At 35.7% G+C, this 26,897-nt stretch overlaps 1 protein-coding gene across 3 annotated transcripts; it reads left to right on the forward strand.

The window, feature by feature from the left end:
* Positions 1-26,360, forward strand: PDCD4 (programmed cell death 4). Of its 3 annotated transcripts, none has more exons than XM_069567093.1 (12): positions 1-347; positions 4,662-4,768; positions 11,302-11,604; positions 13,158-13,252; positions 14,289-14,402; positions 15,965-16,186; positions 17,750-17,847; positions 18,835-18,949; positions 21,471-21,578; positions 21,802-21,912; positions 22,725-22,864; positions 25,661-26,360. In XM_069567093.1, exons 2-12 carry the CDS (start codon positions 4,726-4,728, stop codon positions 25,719-25,721), a joined length of 1,410 nt encoding a protein of 469 aa, XP_069423194.1. In that variant the 5' UTR covers positions 1-347; positions 4,662-4,725; the 3' UTR covers positions 25,722-26,360. The 3 variants fall into 3 exon arrangements, with proteins under 3 accessions (XP_069423194.1, XP_069423195.1, XP_069423196.1); XM_069567094.1 differs by having other exon boundaries at positions 9-276; XM_069567095.1 differs by having other exon boundaries at positions 326-775.
* The last annotated feature ends 537 nt before the right edge of the window (positions 26,361-26,897 follow it).

Consider the following 26,897-nt stretch of genomic DNA (forward strand, 5'->3'; position numbering starts at 1 on the left):
CTTCAACCTCCCCGGCCACTCTACTCGGCTCCCCACCAGCCAGGCCCCAAAGCATGATGCGCATGCGTCCTCCCGCGCCCTTGCCCAGCTTTCCACGTTTCACTTCCCTCCTTTTCCCTCCGCAGCGCCAGCTCCATCGCTACGATTGGCCAGAAGACCTCCTCGGATTGGCCAATAAACGGCGCCCTGTCGCCCCCGTGTTACTGGGTAGAACAAAACAAAAACAAACAGAGCGAGAGGGGCCAGAGACGCTCGGAGGCAGCGACAGACGCTGAGGTGCGGGGTCGGGGCCGGCTGACCAGGGACCTGGGCGAGCAACAGCGGCGGCGACGGCGGCGGCCTGAGGGGTCAGTAGCGGCGGCCCGGCCCGCGCGCTCGGGAGGACTGTGCCCTCTCCCACAGCCCCTATCTTCAGAGGCAGCCGCTCGTTGGGGGAGGGGGGCGGGGGGTCGCGGGGTCGTGGAGGCCGCGGCCGAGGCCGGGTCGGGCCGGCGGGGCCGGCGTCCGCCGCCTCCTCGGAGCTCGGCTGGCCGAGCCGCGTCCGCCCCAACGCCCTGGGCTGCGGAGAACCGGCCCCGATGCTCTCCTCTGGCCTCGGCTGGGAGCGTGGCGGCGCGGGCCCGCCCCCTCTTGGACCCTCTCCAGGCTTAGCGGGGCGCGCGGGGCTCTCGCCGTCGAGGGGCTCCTCGCCCACCAGAAGGCCGAGTTTTCATTTTCCTCTGGGGATGGGCGTCGGGAGGCGGGTTTCTGGCCCGACTGAAATCCTGTGAGGAAGGTATGCGCCCTCCCCGCCCTCCTGGCCTCCTTGGGGGCCCGCGCTGAAGATGCGGCCCGGCGTTGCCCGGGTCCGGCCGCCCGCCCGCGTCCAGCACCACGCGGGGGTCGGCCTGGCCTGGGGGCTGCAGGAGCCCGGGCCTGCGCGGCGGAGAAGCGGGCCGGGCCACAGCGGGAGGGGCTGCTGGGAGGCGCCCCGGCCCTGCGAGAACTTCGGCGCGCCTCAGGTTGGGTATAGGGTCGCTTGTTTAGTTTAAATGAAGTCTCCCGGGGAAAACAAAGGCAGGGAGGGAGCCCCCTTTCTGTGTTACGTGTGCTGTGTCTGCTGCATTTGTCTATTTGATGCTGCGGTGTATGCGGGGAGGCTTTTTTGGTTTGTTTGCTTTACAAGAGCTTCGGAACTGCCTTCGGAAGTCAAAATCGCCTGTCTCCCCTGGCCCTAGTGAGAACTGACTGCGTAGCTAGCAGTTGTGAGATACTGGCAGAGAAGTAAAATGACTAAAAATGCACCTTCCTCGGGGGGGGGGGGGGGGGGAATGTCACCGCCTGTTTCTCCCTGCATTTTCCTTGTTAAATTAGACTTTTGGCATTCTTGCTAACGTAAGGCTTTTTAGGAACTCACCACTCACTTTTTAAAGGATCATTATAGATATGTTGTAAATTTACTTATTGGTATTTATGCCTTTGAGCTTTCCTGGCGGCTCAGTGGTGAAGAATCCGCTTGCCAATGCAGGAGATGCTGGTTCAATTCCTGGCCCCGGAAGATCCCTTGGAGAAGGAAATGGCAACCCACTCCAGTATTCTTGCCTGGAAAATCCTATGGACAGAGGAGCCTGGAAGTCTACAGTTCATGGGGTTGCAAGAGTTGGACACAATTTAGCGACTAAACTGCCACCACCATATGCTCTTAACTTCCCTTTTTTATAGATTTATTAAACTCCTTAATATCTTAGCAGGCGTCTTTGAATTTTATTTTGGTTGGTTTTTCTGTTGTAGTAATGAGAAAGGAAAAGTAGTTAAGAGTGTAAGTAGCTAAGAGTGTAAAAATAAATGACATTTTGCTGTTTTCCCTCATTTTTGCGTCATTGTGGTTGAGTGCTTTTAGCTGATTTTAAGTGGCTAGTTAGCAGTGATTGTAGACCTGAAGTGAATACAGGTACTTTTCTAGTTAACATATGGCCTAAACTTCAAAAAAAAGTCGAAGTGGTTTATGAGGTATATTTCAGGAAATAGATTTTTTTAGGGGAAGTAGGATGGGAAAGTGAGGATCTTTTTGGGAATGTCTTGGAAATTGATGCTTCTGCTTGTATGCTTCTGTGAAGCACAATGGATAAATGAAAACTTTAATTTCAGCCTTTAATTTTGTCTAACTTACAGCTTTATTGAAAATTTTCTAGTTTTGTGTGAAGAATGTGGAGTTTAGATTTTTTTTTTTTTTTTTTTGCTTTACATTTTTCTTAAGTTTGTGGCAAAAACCTTACGGATTGTTAAGTAACTGGAAGCTCATTACTTTGAAGACAGTAGTAACACGGGACTTATCTTTATCTTTCTGTAAATTCTTCTAAAACATCTGTGTTGTTATCAAGTGTCCCTGAGTTCTTGAATGTGTTAATCATTGCCAGAAGACCGAGACAGGGCTTTTTGTTGTTGTTACAGTTATTTAATAAAAACAAATTTGATAAACTATAGTCATTACCTGATAATGTTCTTTGTCCAACTGAGTGTCTTTTGTGTAATAATTTAGATATTATTTTTAGTGTTAGAAAAGCAGTATTTAAAATTTTGATATGACAGCAGAAGTGTGTGTTCTAATAAGCTTCTTTCTGGTAACTCTAAAGAATCTTCTGTGGGTTATTAAAATCTTGTATTGAGCTTGTGCACACAGAACTGGATTCAGAAGGTCAGGGTTCTAATCCTGATTCTTCCAATGAGCTCTTTCTCTGATTCTGTTTAGTTGTTTGACAGTGGAGTTCCTACCTCAAGATTCTTCTGAGTGGTGCATGTAAAATTGTTTCTGAATTATAAGAGGCTTTTTAAACATCAGTTATACTTTATTAGCTAAGTTGTGTGGAAAGTGTCCTCTTGAAGATTGTTTGTATCAAGATTGAAGAAGATTTTAAAAATTAACTCTAGTTAAAAAATCTCACACTCATATCATGTAACATTTTCTCTTTCTAAAACATGTGATTCATCTACTAAAATGAAATAGATTTGGCATTTTCAGCCATGGAGGACACTAATGTTTAGGTTTACGAACTCTTTTTGTTCATTTATCTTTATGTACATATTTCTAAGGTTCATTTTTCCCCCTAAATCTGAAGTTGGTAGGAGTTATGATACTGAAAGATATTTATATACAATCCATATTTCTGTTTCTTCTGAATAGAATGAGAGTGATTTCACCATTTTCTTAACTTCTGAAACATCTCAGTAGCATCTCAGTAGCCTAAGGATTATGCCACATTAAGAAACTTAATATTTTAGCATAAGGTATGCATTTTTGTTTCACAAAATAATACCCTTTTCTGAAGGAAAGGGCTGTGCAATTTACAAGATGTTAAAATGGTGTATGTTAAGAAATGTAAAAGTCAGTTTTTCCTTTGAGTGGCAGGAAGCATATCATTTTTCTAAAATGACAACTAACAGTAGGTTATGTTACATGAAAATGAAATGCTTTTTTGTAATTAGTTTATTAGTCATTCTCTTTAATTTGTGCATTTTATCTTTAAAAAGTCACTAGACTTCCCTAGTAACCCAGATGGTAAAGAGTCTGCCTGCAATGCGGGAGACCTGGTTTGATCCGTGGGTCAGGAAGCTCCCCTGGAGAAGGAAATGGCAACCCACTCTGGTATCCTTGCCTGGAAAATCTCATGGACAGAGGAGCCTGGTGGGCCCCAGTCTATGGGGCCATAAAGAGTTGGACACAGCTGAGTGACTAACACACATATCTTTAAAAAAGGGCACACTGCTGGTGAAATGATTATAAATGACCTGAATGACATATCTAACTTACATTACTTCTAAACAGATACTTAAGTACTCTAAATTACTATTTAAAAAATATTTCCAGAGAGATTATAAAATTGTATTTGGTTATACCTTCTGGTGATAATTTTCATGAGAATGTATTTTGATAGTCTTTTTTTCAAACAGTGGATTTTTATTGCTAAGTTAATTGTCTAAATAAAAGGTAACTGATTTCATCAACTAGGACCTTCCAGCATTAGTAATATTCAAACCATTTTGAAATCAAGATCTAAAATATTGAGGTGCTAATGTAATTGTACTTTTTTCTGAAATAGGTAAGATTTTTAAAAGGAATGAGTTTTTCAGAGTATAAAAATAATGGTCTCATAGAAAATAATAATTTAAAAAATTTCTTTGTAGCAGTAATTATAGGTGCCTCAGTGATGAAATGGCAGATTTATCTGCTTTCAGATATGTTTTAGTGTGAAAAATAAGATAATCCTGTCTTTTTTTTAAAACCAAAACTGTGTTATTTGCATTTTAAAGTATTAGTCCTTATAGTTAATCGGCAACAAACTATTCAGTATCTAGATGTAGCAGATTAATTATGAGGCCTGGTATTTTTTAAAAATTTGGAATATGTATCTACTTTAACTTGAAATAAGCATGTTTAGCAAATATATCTTTTAATTCCAAGTTACAAGGGTGCTTTGCCACATCCAGAAATATGGACTTTTTAAATTTTTTTGGACACAGGTAAACTGATCAAGAAGATTGAAACCAAAAGTAAAGTGAACTCTTAAAAAAAATGGAATTATGTGATTTTTTTTTTTAAACAGCTGGAGTAAGTAAATTAAATGGACCTTAATTATGTGAGTTTGGAAGATGTTGAAGTTTTTCATTTTTTTTTCTTTTTAAAGAAATCCATCCCAAAGGAAGAGTTTCATTTGGTAATTTAATCAGTGCAAGTGAAATTAAGGAACAATGGATGTAGAAAATGAGCAGATACTGAATGTAAACCCTACAGGTAAGTAAGTATCTTGAATCTTGACTATTGTGAGCAAGTTTTAGGCCATTCCAAATTTTATGAAGACATCTTTACTTTAAAAACCATCTTAACTCATGCTATAAGAAACCAGGTCATATTATTTTAAAAATCAAGTTGGTGATTCTTATTTTTATGAAATTCATCATATGTATTTTTCTGTGTGTCCTTTCACATTTCATACATTTATTCTCCAGTATTTATAATAAACTCTATGGTATAGATGGGAGAAGAATAGTGAACCTGATCATTACTATTTTCATATGTGCTAGTTAGTGGTTTCTATAATATAAACTATTATTGGTATCATCGCTATCTTTCCTAACTAATAATTTATTATAAATTAACTGTATTTCCCCCAATTTTCTGTGATGCTTCAGTAGTACATTATTGTAAAAATGATTTTGTAGAATAGATGTCCAAAATAACTTTAGATCTAAATAACTTTAGATCACTTAAAATGTGTATATATGTTTCAGGATAATCTTTGTAGAGAGCTCATTAGGATTATGAAATATTGTCAGTAGCAAGAACTTTTCATGTTGGTACATTTTAGGTAATTCTTTGCTTTATGATTAATACTGAAAAAATCTCCATGGAATTGAATGTTTAGCATATTTCATTTTTTGATATTATAGCTTCATTTTTCAATGATTTTGATTCACTGTTTTGTCCAATTATATAGTGATCTGAATTCACACTTTGAAGTTGAAGCTTCTTAGCCATTTTAAGTGTGCTAGAAAATTATTGTTGAAAAAAATTACTACAATAATTAATGATTATTTTGGTGCCGCTATATACAATGGCTCTATGAATACTTGTTTTTTAGCATTATAAATGGGTCTTATGTCCCTGCTTCATTGAGGCGGGAATAGTAATGATAAAACTTAAGAATATGTTTCACAAAAAAAAAAAAAAGAATATGTTTCACAGATGGATAATTGTTTCTTCTCTGTACTGTCTAGTATGATAGCCAGTAGCCACATATGACTACTCAGCTCTTAAACTGACATATCTGAATTCAGATGTATTGTAGGTGTAAAACTTTTTCTATTGGTTACATGCTGAAATAATAAAATGGATCTATTATGTTAAATAAAATATATTAAAATAAATTTCAATTATTCCTTTTTAGTTTTTAATAGGGATATTAGGAATTTTAAAATTAGATCTTTGACTTGCATTATTTATTAGGTAGCACAGCTCTAAGTTTTATACTGTTTTCTAATTGTAACAAGTTCTATTTCTAACCTTGTTCTTAGTGTCTCTGCTCTGTACTTCTTAAATACTTTACTACTTGGATGAGCCTTAAACAGGCTTTTGCAGTCAATTTAACCTGTAACAGTCTATGTTAGACTAGTGTATTAATTCCAGCTTCTACTTTTACCAGCTATGTTACTTTGGGGAAGTAGGTTATGTGCTTTGACCTTCAGTTTATTCATATGTAAAGCTGAAATTATAAATAACCCGCTTTAAAGGTTTATTACTGGGATTAAGTGAGATACTGTGCATGTGTGTCATAGCCCATGCCCATAGCGTGTATTATGTGTATCACAAATGAAAATGTGTTTATATTGTTAAATATAATAACATAATTCAGTGGACTAGTAATTGAAAGTGTGATTGTCTGGTACTGTGGTGTAATGTATGCTGGGTTGGTTATTGAGATGTTAGAGAATTCAGAAAGAAGAATTTAGTACACAGTAGAAAATGACTTTGAAGTCACCACATTCTGTACTCAAGGTTTTTTTTATCTTTTAAACTTGGGTTTTCTTAAAGTCAGATCATTAGTAGTTCAGTTCAGTCGTTCAGTTGTGTCTGACTCTTTGTGACCCCATTTCTAAAACCAGCTTGAACATCTGGAAGTTCACGGTTCACGTATTGCTGAAGCCTGGCTTGGAGAATTTTGAGCATTACTTTACTGGTGTGTGTGAGATGAGTACAATTGTGCGGTAGTTTGAGCATTCTTTGGCATTGCCTTTTTTTGGGACTGGAATGAAAACTGACCTTTTCCTGTCCTGTGGCCACTGCTGAGTTTTCCAAATATGCTGGCATATTGAGTGTAGCACTTTTACAGCGTCATCTTTTAGGATTTGAAATAGCTCAACTGGAATTCCATCACCTCCACTAGCTTTGTTTGTAGTGATACTTCCTAAGGCCCACTTGACTTCACATTCCAGGATGTCTGGCTCTAGGTGAGTCATCACACCATCGTGATTATCTGGGTGGTGAAGCTCTCTTTTGTACAGTTCTTCTGTGTATTCTTGCCACCTCTTCTTAATATCTTCTGCTTCTGTTAGGTCCCTACCATTTCTGCCCTTTATTGAGCCCATCTTTGCATGAAATGTTCCCTTGGTATGTCTAATTTTCTTGAGGAGATCTGTAGTCTTTCCCATTCTGTTGTTTTCCTCTATTTCTTTTCATTGATTGCTGAGGAAGGCTTTCTTATCTCTCCTTGCTATTCTTTGGAACTCTACATTCAGATGGGTATATCTTTCCTTTTCTCCTTTGCTTTTTGCTTCTCTTCTTTTCACAGCTATTTGTAAGGCCTCCCCAGACAGCCATTTTGCTTTTTTGCATTTCTTTTTCTTGGTTATGGAACCCCAAAACTCAGGTAAGTATCTGGCAAAATATAAAAGAGCAATTGATGGAAAAATAAAAATGGGTTAAAATTATAATACTTAATATATAAAATATACCTAGATATATCTACTGCTCAAGATACATAAATGTATATTTGAAAGGATATTAAAATAGTTGAAGAAACTCAAGTGTAGGAAATATGATTAAATTGAATACTTTAGTACTCTGAGGGACATTTTAATGCATTGTTATACTTCTAAGAGAGGCCTTCATCTTCTGGTTGAGTTTGGTGGCTCACCTTAATTGTTGAATAATGAAAGCAGTATGTTAGAGATAGGTGTTTAATGTTTGCTTCGGTCATCCATTCTTCTGTGAAATACCGTCTAGCTTGTCTGATCTCTGATCTTTCCTTCTCCTTCCTCTTATTTTTTTCTTTCTTTGTATTCCCTCATTCCCTGTTTCTTTAGCTGTCACCACTTTGCTGCACTCCAGCTTTACATTTTCTAGAGTTAACAGTCATCTTAAGATTCAATATGAGTTTGAATCTTATCCACAGTCCTTTTTAGGTATGTAACTTTTCAGTGAAACATCTTTCTGGAAAATGAGGATAAACAGCTTCATTGTAGAGCTTTGTTTGAATTATAGACCATGTAGGTAAAGTACTTGTGACCTGCTATGTAGTAGGTACAATACTGATGGTAATGATAGAAGTATACAACTTCTATGGCTACTGCTACTTTTACTACTAATAGTCTTAGTAGTTTAGGTCTGGTGGTTATGATGATGTCCCAAAGTGACCCTGCTAGCACTGGCTTCCTTTCCTAGTCTAAACTTTTGAAATACTGTTTATTTTTAAAATTCTGTTTGAAAGCCCTTTATTTTGTCTTTAAAAGTGTTAACCTTTTTATTTATCTCAGAGTTATTACCCTTGCCCTTTTCAGTTAGTTTGTGACTGAATACAGCAACATTTTCTTAGCTGGTCTCTTGATACTTTCTATTTTTTATAATATGTTCAGTATTCCTCGGCAAACAAATTATGCCAAGTCTACCTATGATATCAAATCTAAGCCTTGACCATTCGAATGTGGGAGTGGTCAGCAGCTATTCCAGTGATTGGGACAGGATCAAAAAGGACCTAACATTACAAGGTAATGAGTTTACACTTGATTTTGACCCGATAGGAATACCTTCAAAGGGTTATCAGTGGGAGAAGATCAGTCTCCATGCAGTTTGGAGAATGGTTTGAAGATTCAGGGCAGGAGACTATTTATGAGACTGCTCAAGTAGTTTGGTGCTTCTTAATGTTTTCGTTTTGTGATTACCACAGGATTTGTGCCTGTTATACTTTTTTTCAAGAATTGTAAAGATTTTAACACACCTGTGGTTCTCTTTATAGGTTGATTTAAAAAATCCTTAGTTTCTACATATTACCTTAAACATTTGAAAGCCCATGCATACAGATTTGACACATCTTAGTTACACTTGGGAATTTCCTAAGACATTTGAGCAAGCTTCAGGAGTTGGTGATGGACAGGGAGGCCTGATGTGCTGCACTCCGTGGGGTTGCAAAGAGTTGGATGCAACTGAAGACATTTGAAAGGCTTTCCAGGTGGCACTAGTGGTAAAGAACCTGCCTGTCAATACAGGAGACAGTGCAGGAGACATAAGAGACACAAGTTCGATCCTTGGCTTGGGAAGATCTCCTGTGGTAACCCACTCCAGTATTCTTGCCTGGAGAATCCCATGGACAGAGGAGTCTGGCAGGCTACAGTCCCTAGGGTCACAAAGAGTTGGACATGACTGAAGCAACCTAGCAAGACCTTTGAAAAGGAATTCGGCTCTGAGTTGAGTTAGCCATAATGAGCAAAACTCAGGCCCAGGGGTAACTAATTCACTAACTTTCTGAGCCTTGAAAAGTTTTCAGAGTAAAGCCAATTGTTTCCATGTCATTTGATCCCCATTGACGTTAGAGAGCGTGAAGGATACTCTGCTGGGTGCTGCAGTTACAAAAATATATAGTATAGACATGGTTCCTCTTTTGAGCCTTATGACTTATTTGGAAAAGCATGACTGGTATATAAAAAGAAATAAAGTGATTTCGTGAGGTGGTAAATGAGCAATATGTGAGTGTTACTGTGCCTAAAATTGTTAGAAAAGTTTTCATGGAGGAAGCACGACTTGAGCTGTATGTCCTAAAGGACTTTGGTAACTGGACAAAGCAGAGACAATGACATTTTAAACAGAAGACGATTGGGAACTGTGAATACATTGCTGTGTTTCAGGGGATAATGTGCAAATTTTATATAGGCTAGATGATATTCAGAGAGTGCTAAGTAAATGTGAGTCAGATTTAGAGAAATGAATTAGAACTTTGAGATAATGGCTTTGAAAGCAGTGATGAATCAGCAGTTTGGCTCAATAATCACAAATGATCACTTATTTGCAAAATGCCTTTCAACCTTTTTGCATTAGTAGTATTTTCTAAGTGGCCATAATTAATCATGAGATGTTTAGCAAGTTATTTAAATACTCTTATCCTTAGTTTCCTTGTCTGTATAAATGATGCAATAAATAGCTCTCAAACTTGTGGGTAAATGACAAAATGCCCAGCCTAGAGCCTGGTAAATAATAGGCATTCTTTAAAAGTTTATCTCCCTTCTCTCAAGAGCCTTAGTCTTTTCTGTCTCCAGCTGCTTGACTGTCTTAGCTCATAAAAGTTTCAAAGGTTTTATGTTTGTGTTTATATTAACACAAGTTTTATGATATAAACACATGAGATAACACACTTTCTGTAAACATTGTTCATTAACATTCAGTGCCTTCGTTTACTTTCCATGATACTGTGAAGAATAATCCTGTTTCAGTTCAGTTCAGCTCAGTCAGTCAGTTGTGTCCAACTCTGCAGCCCCGATGGACTGCAGCCCGCCAGGCTTCCCTTTGCATCACCAATTCCCGGAGTTTACTCAAACTCATGTCCATCAAGTCGGTGATGCCATCTAACCATCTCGTCCTCTGTTGTCCCCTTCTCCTCCTGCCTTCAGTCTTCCTCAGCATCAGGGCCTTTTCCAGTGAGTAGGCTCTTCTCATCAGGTGGCTAGAGTATTGGAGCTTCAGCTTCAGCATCTAGTCCTTCCAAGAATATTTAGGACTGATCTCCTTTAGGATTGACTGGTTTGACCTGCTTGTTGTCCAAGGGCTCTCAAGAGTCTTCTCCAACACCACAGTTCAAAAGCATCAGTTCTTCGGCACTCAGCTTTCCTTATGGTCCAACTCTCACATCCATACATGACCACTGGAAAAGCCATAGCTTTGACTAGATGGACCTTTGTCAGCAATGTCTCTGCTTTTTAATACACTGCCTTGGTTTGTCAAGAAGCTTTTCTTCGAAGGAGCAAGTATCTTTTAATTTTATGGCTGTAGTCGGTGTCCACAGTGATTTTGGAGCCCAAGAAAATAAAGTGTGTCACTGTTTCCATTGTTTCCCATGTATTTGCCATGAAGTGATGAGACTGGATGCCATGAAATTAGTTTTTTTGAATGTTGAGTTTTAAGCCAGCTCTTTAGTTCCTCTTGCTTTTTGCTGTAAGGGTGGCATCATCTGCATATCTGAGGTTATTGATATTTCTTCCGGCAGTCTTGATTCCAGCTCGTGCCTGGCATTTCGCATAATGTTAAATAAGTAGGGTGACAATACACACCTTTGATGTACTCCTCCTCCAATTTTGAGCCAGTCCATTTTCCATGTCTGGTTCTAACTGTTGGTTAATTGTCATTTATTAGATTGAGCCTATGAAATTGCCAATATGTGACTGCTACATATAAAAATGATAATTTCATATGATTCAACCTAATCTAACTTATGACTATAGCTGGTATAGCAATAGTTAAAATGCTTACTTAGATTTCTTTTTTTCCTTTGTTTTGTTTTTAAGATCCAGATAATTTAAGTGACTCTCTCTTTTCTGGTGATGAAGAAAATGCTGGGACTGAGGAAATAAAGAATGAGATAAATGGAAATTGGATTTCGGCGTCTTCCATTAATGAAGCTAGGATTAATGCCAGGGCGAAAAGGCGGCTGCGGAAAAACTCATCCCGGGACTCCGGCAGAGGTGATTCCGTCAGTGATAATGGAAGTGAAGGCCTTAGATGTGGAGTAACTGCACCAACCAGTCCAAAGGGAAGGTTGCTGGATAGGCGATCTAGATCTGGGAAAGGACGAGGATTACCAAAGAAAGGTTGGTATATATCTTATACAAAGAAATAAAAGGAAGAGATGCTTTCTGATTCTTGTACTGCAATTTATTGTTCTAAGAATGAGAGGAATTTAAGCAATGATAATGTAAGGCTTTATGGTTTGTATGTATTTTTACATAGTAATAATTCAAGGATCACCCCACTCTTTAAATTGAGCCTTTTTGCTTGTTTGTTTAGGTTTAGCTGTCTTAAGCAGAACTTTGTCTCATATTTCCAGCAAAATCATTTTCACAGTTATGACTTGTGCATGTATTCTCTAATTCTGCTTGAAGTAGGGTCAGAAATTCATCATACCTATTATCTAATGAATCTAATTAATTATGTCTTGTTAAGAATACGTGATAAATACGATTTGACTCTTAATATCAGGGTCAGAATTTTAATAATTTTGTAGATCTGTTTCTAAGTTCTTTTTAGTTCTGTTTATTTTGGGTACTGATATTGTTTTACTGCTGTATCTCCAGGGCCTGGAGTAGTGACTCCAAGGGTAGGTACTTACATGATTGTTGACTTGAGGGGTCTTGTTAGCCGCTGTCTGTGGTAGAATTTTGATGCAGTTTGGAGATTTCACTTGCATCTAAATGGTGGAAGCATCAAATTATGGCCTAGGATTCTTGTAAAGTTTTTGTACCTTGTCAAAAGTTGTCATTGAATGACTCTGCAACCATGGGCTGGATCAGAATGAAACCTAACTACCAGATTTGTTTTTGCTCTGGTGGTAAGAATTATACTCAATGTGTAAATAATGCTCCCCGCCATGGGTGATAAAGTTCTTTTAAAATATTGCAACATATTGAGCCTTATAAAAACATTTCAAGACATTTATTTAGTAAAGCAACTTTGAAAGTTGGAATTGTTAAACTTCTGCTGATCTATTTGTTGGTAGAAAAATAGAAATGATTAGTTCGGTTAATGCTTATATAGAAATCAGTTATTTGTAATATATTTCTGGCTGTAAAGTATTTGTTACTGGTGGGCTTAGAGGGTTGCAGTCGGACACGACTGAGCACACGCACATGAATATCTAAAGAGATTTGACTTTAAAACATTTGATGGTGGTCACCATACTTCTTTGCTGAATAATTTCTCTGTTGTTTTCTATGTCATCTCTTAACTGAATCAGTGTATTTCTTTTTGTTGTTCCCAAGAAATGTCAGAATTTAGAGCCCAGTTGTTATCAGCTGCCTTGAGGTTACCGTTACAGCTATTTTTCTGTTTGTTTGTTTGTTTTGTTTTTTACTTTTATTTTAAAGCATCTGACTTTTTAGTTTTAACTTTGTGAGCTGTTTCAACTTGGTTTTTTGGAACTAGGTTATAAATGTATCTAATCATTACTGGAAAAGCAGTGATCTGAATAAAAAGTTTACCGTATAATTCTCAACTGGCAAAAAAAAACTGGCATAAAAATTAAAATACAGTTTTTTAACTGCTCCTTAATTAACACCTGAACATCTAGAACTATTTCAGATTTCAATGAAAATTTATGAACTGTGGACATTATGCTGTTTCCTTTCTCAATTCTAAACTTTTTCAGGTGGTGCTGGAGGCAAAGGTGTCTGGGGCACTCCTGGACAGGTGTATGATGTGGAGGAGGTAGATGTGAGAGATCCCAACTATGATGATGACCAGGTATGAGGGTGATACTTTTTGTGATACGTACTTAGAAGACTTGCAGACTCTTTTGACCTCATGTTTGTAGCATACTCATATATTGGTCAAATCATTTATTCTATATTTGTATTATTCATATACATATAATTTTATTTATATGTGTGATTATCTGCATGATTATATAATATGTATATGAGTTGTATATAAGTGTGTACACATGTTACATCCATTCGTATATATATCTAAATTGTATGTATATTCAGTACTTTCAGACTATTAGGTTAATTTTGGATTAGAAAACCAAGCTAACTGAGTAATGTATATGTAATTTTCACTTGATTTTTGAATTTAATATTTGGACAGTGGAAATATTTCTAAGAGAACATGAAAAAAATATGTTTTAAAATCAGTAGGATTCAAGTACTGTAAAATGTTTGCTAAATACTCTAATTTTATTGTATAAACTTGAAAGTGTTTGTTGTTAGATGAAGCCAGTCACATGTTGCAGGCAAATACTTCAGGACTTTTTTTGCCGAGGACAGGGTTAGAAGATTTTTGGACTTCTTATTTGTTTTGAAATTTCAGTTGAATAGTGCTTTTTCTTAAGAGATTTTCTGGACTCATGAAGGCTTACATTTTGTAGTACTAATCATAAAGGCTTTGGTTCCCACTGTTTTTTTTTTTTTAAATGACATTTTAATGAAAATACTGGATATAATAGAAAGCCATCATAAAGTTTTTTGGTCACTGAAGTATTATTGTTTTTTTGGGAGAAAAAATAAACAAGCTATGGGGGGGATCAGGAGCAAGTCATATTTGCTGTGGTTAGTGGTTCTGATCTATATTTTGATTTATTATATTCAGATTTTATAAACGAACAGTGACATAGATTTCTGTTTTTATATTATGTAAGTGATCAAAGCATGTAGCATGTTTTTTTTCTTGTTCCAAATAGGTATCACTAAGCAGTTGGAGTACAGAATTATGGAACAATTTCAGTTTATCTGACTATTTTGTTCTTTAATTTGTAACACTCTTCTTCTTCCCTTTCCAGGAGAACTGTGTTTATGAAACTGTAGTTTTGCCTTTGGATGAAATGGCATTTGAAAAGACTCTGACACCAATTATACAGGAATATTTTGAGCATGGAGATACTAATGAAGTTGCGGTAGGTTTAAAGTTGCAAGTGTAACTTTTTTAATATAGGAGAACAAACACTGTTAAAAGCAAAACATCATATCCAGGATGATTTTGGATCACTGGAAAAGACTAAGCATTTTTTAATACATAAATGAAGTTTTAACTAAGAAATGGAATAAAATTTTAATTACCATTCTTAATCTGTTTGGGATCTGATGAGGACTATGGGCCATTTGCTTCTATGAAAAACGGCACAACATAGTATTTTAATAATTGTTGTAATTATAACATTTCCATAATTGATAGTATTTAAAATATAATTTTAACAATTTCAAGGCGTTTATGGACCTTCTAAAACCTCCTCAGGGGTCTCAGTTAAAAATACTTCAGTTCCACTTTCTTTGATATTCATTTCAATGCTTAGGACTAGAATAAAATTTATCCTTGTACTCTGTCCAAAAATGAACACAAATGTAAATAAAGATTTAGAAAAGAATGCATACAGAAATCAAGAGAACAAATGTGTTTTTGAAGCATAATTTGCATGAGGACATTTGTTGTTATGAATTGTTCATAAAGTAAATCTCGAAGGGTAAAATAAAATTGCTCTCGTTTAGTAGTTTAGTATTATTGACTTAAAGTAATAAAATTGTATCTCTGTAGAAGACTTATAATTTAGATTCTTTTAATTCAGACTGGGCTTTCTTGGTTTGTCTCGTAATATGAGGTTTGATAGCTTTGCATTTTTGTAGGATTTGAATATAAAACAAATATTTGATCAGTGGATACCATGTGGAGGTATTTATAATGGTGGTTCCTGCCTTTTTGAAGCTCGGTCAAGCGAAGGAAATGATACATACACAGATTATTAGAATGTTATAGAGGAAAAGTTTACCAAAGTCCCATGAGGGTAGGGACTTGAAATCTTGTTACCTACCTAGCATGGGACCAGCGGTATACTCAGTTTATTAACTGAGTAGTACTGTGAGGTGAGTGCTATGGAAGCATAAGATGGAGGGTGATAGATTATCTTGAACCATCTGAGGATGGTTAGGAGTTTGCCAGGCTAAGATGGTTGAAGCGGGTTTTCTAGGAAGAAGTAGTCCTGGAAGGAGTTTTCCAGGAAGGAGTATCATGTTTAAAGTCAATGAGTTGTTCAAGTGCACCCCAGGGAGATGAGATGGAGGGGGAGAGACTATTAACTCTGAGTTAGGTTACTCAGAGTAAGTATCAGTAACTAACTGGTTACTCTGAGTAACGTACCTGGTATCCTTGTTATTAGTCATCACTGTATGTAACTGAGTTGCAACGTAGCTTCTTTGGTCATACTGCCTATATTCTGCTTCCTACTTTGTCACTCCTTTGGGAATCTTCAGCAAATACATTTTTCTGTGCTTTGAATAGGGTGAATATGATGATACCTCCCTCAAAGAGTTGGTTTTTTGAATTAAGTAATAAAAACTTATTCACCAAAATGTGACTGCTTCTCCAATTATTTCGAAACAAGGAGAGAGGATATATGGATAAAGTTTTGATTTTTTTTTCCAAAATAAACTATAGGCAATGACATCCTTTTTTTTTTTTGAGTAGGAAATGCTAAGAGATTTAAATCTTGGAGAAATGAAAAGTGGAGTACCAGTGTTGGCAGTGTCCTTAGCGTTGGAGGGAAAAGCCAGTCACAGAGAAATGACATCTAAACTTCTTTCCGATCTTTGTGGGACAGTAATGAGCACAAATGATGTAGAAAAATCATTTGATAAATTGTTGAAAGACCTACCTGAATTAGCACTGGATACTCCTAGAGCACCGCAGGTTTGTAAAATTCTTTGGGTTCATTCTTCTTTTTGTTCATTCTCCATCTGCTTTGCTTGCATTTATAGAACTAATACCTGCTCCTAGGAAATTTTATTAGACGAAAGAGGGAAAAACTGGCCCATATTCCCTATCACACAACAACAGTGCTCTAATATTTTAATGTATTTTTCCTTAGCTCTTTCCACTCCCCCAGTGTAGTTCTCATCCCTGTAATTTTATATGCTACTTTCTCCACCATGGTCTCTGTAGTTTTTTGGTCTTATTTTTTTTGCTATCTCTATATTCTTTATTACGTGTAGTTGAGCTGTTTCATGACCTAGGATCTTTTAAAAATGTAGATTGTTATAATTGAGGATTGAGTTTGCTTCACTAATGTTATGAAAATAATCATAAATAAGATTGTTCCCTTTTATAGCTTTGTAGGGAGATAATTAGAAAATTCATGACTTTATGTGTGCTTTTGTTTAGATTCTGTCCTCAAAGCCTTTTACTTTTATTAGATTTAATACATGCTGACACTATAATATGACTTTCTGGTTTGAAATTGAAAACGTGTGAAATCGTTGCTATTTACCTGACCAAAGTTTTAAAGCAAGGTAGGAGCACTTTACTTAAACATTAATTTAGGAATAGAGTATAGGTAGGTTAACCTAAATGCTGTTTCTGTTTTCTTTCCTGTGACAAACAGTAAGTAGTTTGTGCTAATACTGAACTGTGATTCAAACATGGACTTTTTTTTTATACCAGTACCAATACTTGAAAAAATAAACTGTACCCAATAGTCATTGTAGAAATTTTGAAAAATAAGGAAAAGCCAAAAGAAAGAAAGGTGAGCAAAAATAGCCACTGTTAACTGTTAGCATTTTGGTATTAAATCTTCCATTCTACTTTTTGTGGATGTATGTCAGTGTATAATTTTTGTACATTTTTACCTTTTTTGTTTTTTAAAAAAAGTGGAATCGTGGTGTGTGTGCTACTTCATAAACCTAATTTTTCTTATACTCATAAAAATTCGGTAAACATATTTGTCCATATAGTGTACCCATCTTACATATATACTGTTTAACACCACAATTATTGTTAGACACTCAGTTGTTTCCAGTGTTATAAGAAATAATGCTGTGAACATGCTTTCAGGTAAATATTTCTACACACTTTTACCCCCTCAGATAAACTCTTTTACTCAAACAGGTTTTTGAGAGACCATAGTCCAAGTTTTTTTTCCCCCCAGAAGAGTGGTTTCTCTTGACTGTTAAGTCATTGACTTGGCAAATACTTTTGATCATGTATGCTATGCTTCAGGCAGTGTGCAAGGTTGGGGATTCAGTAGTGAGGAAAACAGATGTTTTATGCCTCATGGCACTTAAATTGAAGGTTAAGATGTGTGGAGTGTATGCCAAGCATAACTAGTAGGTGCTAAATGATATTTTCTGAATATTCCAGCATGTCTTAGGTATTGAGTGTGTAGTTCAACCAGTCTTCATCATTTATGTATTTAGAAATTGTATCCTATAAAGGTTTTAGATTTTTTATATGGCTCTTTTTTTTTCCTTATTATAGTTGGTGGGCCAGTTTATTGCTAGAGCTGTTGGAGATGGAATATTATGTAATACCTATATTGATAGTTACAAAGGAACTGTAGATTGTGTACAGGCTAGGTAAGTAAATTAAGTTTTCTACTTAGAATCCACCTGTGGTGGATTCATGTCAATGTATGGCAAAACCAATACAGTATTGTAAAGTAAAAAAAATTAAAAAACTTTCAAAATAGGGGAAAAGTTCTGCAGGATTCTGTTGAAATGACACTTGAATTAATCAGACATTGTGGATATCTATTTGTCATTTATGTGTAATTAAAATTGAGAGTTTCTTGATACAATAGAACAGAAAGAAGACAGTATTATAATGCAAAAGTTCTGCATTATATATTTCTGCATATATAGTATATGCAGAGTTTTAGCTAAATTATTACCTACCTTTATGTCAAGCTACTTTTCTTTCTGCCTCAGTTTCCTTATTTATAAAATGAAAGGATGGGACTTAGAATGTTCTTTAAGGTCCCTTCAGGTTTTAATATTCTGTAATTATTTAATCTTCTAATAAGATGGACATTAACAAAAGAGCCATATTTTCAATTTTTATTTGCCATGGAAATCTTGGGAAATAATGTTTCTCACTTTTGTTCTTTAGCATAACTATAAGCTAAATGTGTTATTTGAGAATTATGGTCTATAATTTTTCATACTTCCTAGAACTTAGATTTGGACTTCGCCATGTCTTAGGTTTTCATTTTCTGGAACTATTTCAGGTCATAGTGTAATGATTGCCTTGGTGGGAAAGTATGAATATATACAAAAGTTCATTTTAGGTGAAATGTTCCTTCTCAGTGTAGATCAATTATTTTGTAATAACAGTTCTGTTGACTAGGAGCTGGAAATAAGTGTGTGAGAGAATATTAATATGAAAAGCAACCTTTTTTCTCCAGCTTTTTATTTTGAAAAATAGTTTAAGAGACTTAACTTTAGGTTGCTTTTATGTTCTAACGCAAAAGCTTTTAGTGCATACAGGCCTGCCTGTTCCCCGGACTTTATCCATAATTTGGTCAATCTCAAGTGTTCATATGTCAAAATTAACTGTTTTTGTAGAGCTGCTCTGGACAAGGCTACGGTGCTCCTGAGTATGTCTAAAGGTGGAAAGCGCAAAGACAGTGTTTGGGGCTCTGGAGGTGGGCAGCAGTCTGTTAATCACCTTGTTAAAGAGGTAACTATGGGATCTTATCTTTAATTTATATGTATTCTTTAGGGAAATAAACATGCCCTCTAGCTTTTATGGACAAAAATTAAGTTCAGTCTTGCAAGTGAAAAACTGAATAATGCTTATATATATGGCTTTATGCCCTTTTGCTATAAGTTATACCATGATCATATAATCATTAAATTTTTACTGTTCCCCTCACTTAAAAATAAGATTGTGTTAAGTTAAAGTGGCTTCATGAAGAAAGCTATATGGGAACCTTAGCGGAATACCTAAAGTCTTTCCTTGGTATTTAAAAACTTTCAAACTGTTGAAGTAAGAGTTTCTATTTTGTAGTTATTCACTAAATGTCCATTTTTATAACTGCAGTTTGAAAGTGGATGATCTCAGATTTTGTTATGCATTATGAACACTAGAGTAGATCAGAGTGGTAGAATTTTTGTAAGGAAGTTCACTACCTGTGAGAGTTGGACCATAAAGAAAGCTGAGTGCCGAAGAATTGATGCTTTTGAATTGTGGTGTTGGAGAAGACTCTTGAGAGTCCCTTGGACTGCAAGCAGATCCAACCAGTCCATCCTAAAGGAGATCAGTCCTGAATATTCATTGGAAGGACTGAAGCTGAAGCTCCAATCCTTTGGTCACCTGATGTGAAGAGCTGACTCATTGAAAAAGACCCTGATGCTGGGAAAGATTGAAGGCAGGAAGAGAAAGGAACGAGAGAGGACCGACTCGATGGACATGGGTTTGAGCAAGCTCCGGAGATGGTGAAGGACAGGAAAGCCTGGCGTGCTGCAGTCCATGGAGTCGCAAAGCATCAGACATGACTGAGCAACTGAACGGCAACAAATGCATACTTTAAAAGAAAAAGTAATTGATTTTTGCATTAATACCAGATTACTCGCTATGGATTTTTTTTCTGGCAGCAAGATGATACTCTATATTAAGAAACCAAAAATGTTTTACTCTTCTTCTTTGAGGATTTTAAAGAAAATTAGAAGATTTATATAGTACATGTGCTTCTGATTTTTGAGTGTAGTGTTTTTATGTGACAAAAGTAAAACTTTCTATATTCCCAGATGACATAATCTGCGTACAGAAAATTCAAGTGAATCATCAAAAAAACAAAAATACCAAACTGTTATAAAAGAATTCACCGTGGTTGCAGGATATAAGATCTGCATACAGAATTTAATTGTAGATCATCTGTATGCTAGCAATGAATGAATGATTTGAAATGAAATTAAACAATTACATTTATAATAGCATAAAATTAAATATAAAGGAATAAATTTAACAAAAGAAGTGCAAGTCTTCTGCACTAAAAATGATACAACACTATTGAAATAAGGTTTAAATAAGTAGAAAAATATCCCATGTTTATGGACTGAGAGACAACATTGCTCAGATGATAATGCTTGTCAAAGTTAGTATTTTGAGAAACTGCCAAACTAATGGTATGTGAATTATCTCAACAAAAATTAGTCAACATAAAAACTGAAATAAAACTACTAATATATGAGTTTGAGGTTGACAATATTTGGATATTCATTTATTTTATATGGAAGGATGAGTTGGACAGAGAGGACTTTTAGAAATATATATGTGTATTTATCATTCTCAAAAATGCATGGAACCAAATGGGAAACATTTAAATACTTTATATAACAAAGTTAAAAGTTCCATGCTTTAAATATTTATTTTCCTAGAGCATAATAGGAATTATTCATCAATCTGTATTCTGTTGATCAGATTTTATTTTTTACGGAAATATGTTGTAGAATTTGGAAGTAGAAGATATGTAAATAAGATTATTTTATTCAGTCAGCTAACATTCATTTGAGTGTCTGCTAGGTGCAGATAATTTTAACAGGCAGTGTATAGGGGAGAACATTCCTAGTTGAAGTTCTTGTGCTGAAAAACTTTATCCTCTTTCTTTTTTTCTGGAGCCATAGATATTCTTCTGTGACTTTAAACAGAGTCAGGACTTGACCTCCTTAGCTGTAACTGGAAGCAGAATTGCTAATGAATGTTTTAAATCATGGGCCTCAAAACTTCAGTTTTAGAGGAAAGAGAACGGTATTTAGAGCATCTTTGCTCTGTCTAGTAAAGCCCTATTATCTCTCATTTTTTGGCTCCCACTGCAGTATTAAGGTCATCCTGGTGGAAATAAGTTTGTGCACTTCAAAAAGTCATTTTGAGACTTCAGTTAGTGCCCTCTAGTGGTATTTAAAGTGACTTCTTTTTTTACAGGGAGCACTGAAGCATGATCACAGCTTAGGCCATACACATGTCTGTCTACTCGTCAGTCTCAGTAATTATCAAAGCATACCAGAACACTGCATTATTCCCTTTATTATTTGCTTTTCAGTTGTGAAAAAATTCGGTTATGTCAAGACTACTAGACAACTGTTTGTGATCTACTTATTTACTATGTAATATATTGAGATGAGGGTAAATAAATCCTTTAGGCAAAGCAGAATTTTTCAAAAATCAAGAACTAACACATCTCAATTCTTAAATCTGATAGATTGATATGCTGCTGAAAGAGTATTTACTCTCTGGAGACATTTCTGAAGCTGAACATTGCCTTAAGGAACTGGAAGTACCTCATTTTCACCATGAGCTTGTGTATGAAGTAAGATTACTTTGGCATTCTAAAGAGAATTATTGTGTTCCTTTTTGCACCACGGAGACTTAATGCTTCTAATACACATTTTTTAAAAATTACAGTATTAAGGGAGAGTTCTATAATTTTGAATGATTATGGTTACATATTAGAGAAAAGAGATCTGATAGATTTTAGGAGTAGTTTCTTATATGAAGATGAGCAATAATTCAATCATTTATTCAATTTTTAGGCCATTGTAATGGTTTTAGAGTCAACTGGAGAAAGTACATTTAAGATGATTTTGGATTTATTAAAATCTCTTTGGAAATCTTCTACCATTACTCTAGACCAAATGAAAAGAGTAAGTATAACATTTTGAACCATGCTTAGGCTGATATCTTAAGTTTTGTATGCTTGAATACAGACTGAAGTTTCAATGAAACTTTCTGGTTTATTTAGTAATGTTATGCCTTTTTCTATATTTTTTAATGGTACTGTTTATGCTTGAACCTCTTACAGCCATTTCCTGGGAAGTAGTAAACATGTCAGCTTTTTTTAAATCTAAATTTTAAAAATGTGTGTCTGTATGTACTTCCTTAACAGTTCTAAGATATGACAATTTGGTTATATCTAAGAGTCGGACATGACTAAGCGACTTCACTTTCACATTTCACTTTCATGCATTGGAGAAGGAAATGGCAACCCATTGCAGTGTTCTTGCCTGGAGAATCCCAGCGATGGGGGGGCCTGGTGGGCTGCTATCTATGGGGTTGCACAAGAGTTGGATGCGACTGAAGCGACTTAGCAGCAGTAGTGGAGAGAAACAAACTTAACAAAAGTACTTGATTTATTCCTATTTTATTGTATGCATTGTTATTAAAATGTTGGTAAGGTTATTTGCCTTTTATTTTTTTAAAATGTAGTAAATGTATTACAGCAGATGGAGAAATGTATCCAACGTCCACTGTCTGCTGGAAACTCTTTTGAGAGAACAGTTTTAAATATTCTGTAACAAATGTACTTAACTCTTTGTACTTTTCAAGGTTCAGAACTGACTTCAGTCTAATTAATACGAACTCTTGGACTTAAATATAGCTTGATAACAGTGATGGGTTATATGCATTATGTATTTTATATGGGCTAACAGTTCTGTATATAACTTCATTGTTCTAGGGTTATGAGAGAATTTACAATGAAATTCCAGACATTAATCTGGATGTCCCACATTCATACTCTGTGCTTGAGCGATTTGTAGAAGATTGTTTTCAGGCTGGAATAATTTCCAAACAACTCAGAGATCTTTGTCCTTCAAGGTACTTTATTTACTTTCTCAACATCAAATACTGACTGAGGTGCTTAAGGTTAAGCTAATTTTCTGTCATTCTGTCTGAAAAATAATAGTATCTTCCCTTTAGTTACTCATGAGTGGAAAATCATCTGAATCTATGGAGAAGCAAGCATGAAGCTTTTGTTCTCTTGTAAATCTGTATAGGACTATCTCATGAAGCCCCAGTTCACTGGAAAGTAGCTAATTTTGTGGAACAAAACGTGTGTCTTAGACTCTGTTGAGTAGTTTAAATATTTCAGAGTAGATATTACCAGTAAGATGAAAAAATTGAGGCTTATGACAGTGTAATTTACCTTTTCTAAGGTTACACATAGTAGAAGCCAAGGATAGATCCAGACTTTTTCCGGCTTTAAAGGTCTATGCTCATTCCTATTCTTTATGTAGGTTCCTTTTGATCCTTCACAGAATAGAGAATTGGGGCTGACTGCATTTTACTTTTCTAGAAAGTGTGTGTGTGTGATTCTTTGGAGGTATATGTGCTACTAGGATCACACTCTTTAGGAGTTGATGGATTTTTTGTTATTGTTAAAGCTTAAGTTTATATTGTAATAGATATAAAAGTTTAGTAATAGCTAAACTTCTTGTTTGGGCTTCTCAGGTGACTCAGTGGTAAAGAATCTCCTGCAATGCAGGAGACGCGGGTTCGATCCTTGGTCAGGAACATCCCTGGAGAAGGGAATGGCTACCCACTCCAGTATTCTTGCCTGGGATATCCCATGGACAGAGGAATCTGGGAGGCTACAGTCCATGGGGTTGCAAGAGTTGGACATGAAGAGACTAAAACAAAGAAAAAACGTACTGTGTGGGTCTCCTTTATGTATATTTTAAATTTTTGTAATTTTTTTTTTGAAGAAATTTCAAACTTTGCATACTTTTATGTAAGTGCATTGTGAGAAATGTCAAAAAAATACTTAAGGCTGTCCTTTGCTTACAAAGTTCAGAAGCCATTGAGAAGGACAAGATAATGGTGGAGATACATTTTAATGGCTTTGATAAAAATGTCTGAAAATGTATATTTCTACTTGGTGATGGCATCATTTATGTACTAATGTGCAAAGTGGTGTATGTCAGTATAAACTGTCAACTTTGGCAAGGCTTTTTGCTACTTGCTGCTTCATTTCTACCCTCGATTTCCTAATATTATAGTATGAAGCCTTTATGTTCAGGAAAATATAGCTGCAATATATAACCCTTTTGTAAATACCCCTTAATATGAAAAGGAGTCAACACTTTGGCACTGTCCTTTGGTAGCTCAGACGGTAAAGTGTCTGCCTGCAATGCAGGCCTGGGTTCGATCCGTGGGTTGGGAAGATCCCCTGGAGAGGAAAATGGCAACCCATTCCTTGCCTGGAAAATCCCATGGAGAGAGGAGCCTGGTGGGCTACAAGTCCATGGGGTCACAGAGAGTTGGACACAACTGAGCAACTAAACTTTGACTTTTTTTTTAAGTTTTTCAGCCTCTATTCAAAAGTCTTAACTAGTGATTTCTATTATGGCTTTACTTTCAAGGATCATTTGGAGAGATGTCTAAACTTTCTGTGAATTCCATACAACTTTAACTTTTTTTCCTTTTTTTTTTTTTTGCTTATTTGGGCCAAGTGCACATTTGTGTGTGACCTCAAATGCCTGTGCATATAGGTCTAGGGTCAGAGAAGAAATAAGGACCAATTCTGCCCAAGCTCTGTTGAGCACTTACTGTTTTCAGCTGCTGTGACTGTTCGTCTTGAGCTGTTATTACTACATGTAGCTAGTTGTGTGGTTACATATTATAGAGGAAGGCATCTTGAGTTTGAAATGGCAGAAAGTTCAAAATGGGGTATATACAGGAATTAAATTGACTGTTTTTCCACATTCAGGTTATGGCTTTTCTGTATCTGAGAAAAAATTAAAAACCATTTTAAAACATAGATATTTTGATAGGTTCTATAGCTCTAGTTTTCATAATTCCCAATCATGTTGGTGTTTCCTATTTGGTTCAGTGTTTAGCTTTCAAATAATATTAATAACATAGTAGAAATAAATACAGGCATGTCTCATTTTATTGTGCTTTGCAGATACTGTTTGTTTTTTTTTTTTAAACAAACTGAAGGTTTGTGACAACCTTGCATTGACAAGTCTGTTGGTGCCATTTTCCCAAACAGCATTTGCTCACTTTATGTCTGTGTGTCACAGTTTGGTAGTTCTCAGAGTATTTCTAACCCTCAACTTGCAAAAAGATTAGACTTGTTAAGTTTGGATGATGGTTAGCATTTTTCTTCAATAAAGTATTTTTAAATTATTATATGTACATTGGTTTTTAGACATAATGATACTGCACACTTAATAGGCCACAGTATTATGTAAATATTATATGCAGTGGGATACCAAAAAACTCATGTGATTCGCCTTTATTATGGCAGTCTGGAACCGAACCCATAATAATTTTGACGTGTGTTTGTATTAAATTTCCAAACAGCAAAATGTTTGCCATATTTGGTTTTTTTTTTTTCCTTACATGACTTCATTTGAACAGTGAACTTATTTCAATAATTGAGCTTTTGTTTAACTAAAAAATGCTCAAATTAAGTAGTTCATTTGATATGTTCTAGGATATGTAACCAGTAAGGTCTTTTCAAAAGACTTAGGCATGCTGACTTTTTAAAATTTAAATGACAAACTATTCAAAAGTTAATGACAAAAAAAGATGCAGTTTTAAATTATTTTAATTGACTACAGTCAAAACTTGTATATTGTTTACATGTTTTTGTTCTTTTCATTACAGGGGTAGAAAACGTTTTGTAAGTGAAGGAGATGGAGGTCGTCTTAAACCAGAGAGCTACTGAATAAAGAACTCTTGCAGTCTTAGATGTTATAAAAAATATGTATATCTGAATTGTAAGAGTTGTTAGCACAGGTTTTTTTTTTTTTTAAGCACTTGTTTTGGGTACAAGGCATGTCTGAAATTTTTAAAGGAAGTGTTTTTTTCTTTTTCTTTCTTTTCTTTTTTTTTTTTTTAATTTGAGGGTGTAAAGGAGGGACAGAAAAGTAACCACTTCTTAAGTGGGATATTCTCATAAGCTACCTTTTGTAAGTGCCATGTTTATGACCTAATCATTCCAAGTTTTGCATTGATGTCTGACTGCCACTCCTTTCTTTCAAGGACAGTGTTTTTGTAGTAAAATCACTGGTTTATACAAAGCTTTATTTAGGGGGTCAAGTTAAGCTGCTAAAACCCCATGTTGGCTGCTGCTGTTGAAATACTGTGCTTTGGGAGTTAAAAAAGTTATTTGTTTTAAAGAATTTTTTAAAAATGAGCTAGTTGTGAGACTTATTCATCTTTCCAGGGAACATATTGCTTGGTCTTAAAGACGTTAAGTAAATGGTGGCTGGAACATCTATTTTTCTACAAAACTGGAAAAATGAACCCAGTTCTAGAAGAATGTATGACAAAATAAAACATGTGAAGCAGTGTTGATTCTTTATTTGGAGTGCATTTATTTTAGATCTTTAAAAAATCTTATTTCCCACAGCAAATTTTAAATCATATAAAAGAGCATATTTGAACCTAGTTAAACTTTGCTCCTGGCAAACTTTTAAAACAAGAGTACAGTAGTAAATAAATTATTTTAATATTATACTTGGGAAATACTTACATACTTCCTTGTTTTTGATAGAACTTAATGAAAGTTCTAAACGTTATATGCCTTTCATCATTAAGTTCTATTACCTAGTAGTGCTTGTGTTTATAAAAATTATTCTTCAAAGACTCAAAAGTTTCACATTTAGTCAGTGTATGATAACTGTTACTGATAACAGTTATCTAAGGGAAGATCACATTTCTAACCTCTTTTGCAGAGCCTAATTACTCAGCAAGGCTTCAAGGTCCATAGTGATTTAAATTGTCTATTACCAACTGCAGCAAACCAACCAAGAAATATATTCAGAATTTACAGGTTTTCCTAGGAATATACACATTACAGATCTAGCTACAGTCTTTTAGAAATAAAACTTCCAAATTT

Source organism: Ovis canadensis, chromosome 22 (assembly GCF_042477335.2).
Source record: "Ovis canadensis isolate MfBH-ARS-UI-01 breed Bighorn chromosome 22, ARS-UI_OviCan_v2, whole genome shotgun sequence".
NCBI classification, from domain to species: Eukaryota; Metazoa; Chordata; class Mammalia; order Artiodactyla; family Bovidae; genus Ovis; species Ovis canadensis.

Bases quoted from the DNA above. Each gene is read 5' to 3' on its own strand.
- PDCD4 (XM_069567093.1), top strand. From the start codon at position 4,726: ATGGATGTAGAAAATGAGCAGATACTGAATGTAAACCCTACAG. The intron at 13,253-14,288 runs GTATGAGGGTGA...TTCCCTTTCCAG, and splicing joins CCAACTATGATGATGACCAG to GAGAACTGTGTTTATGAAAC. The intron at 17,848-18,834 runs GTAAGTAAATTA...CTGTTTTTGTAG, and splicing joins GTAGATTGTGTACAGGCTAG to AGCTGCTCTGGACAAGGCTA.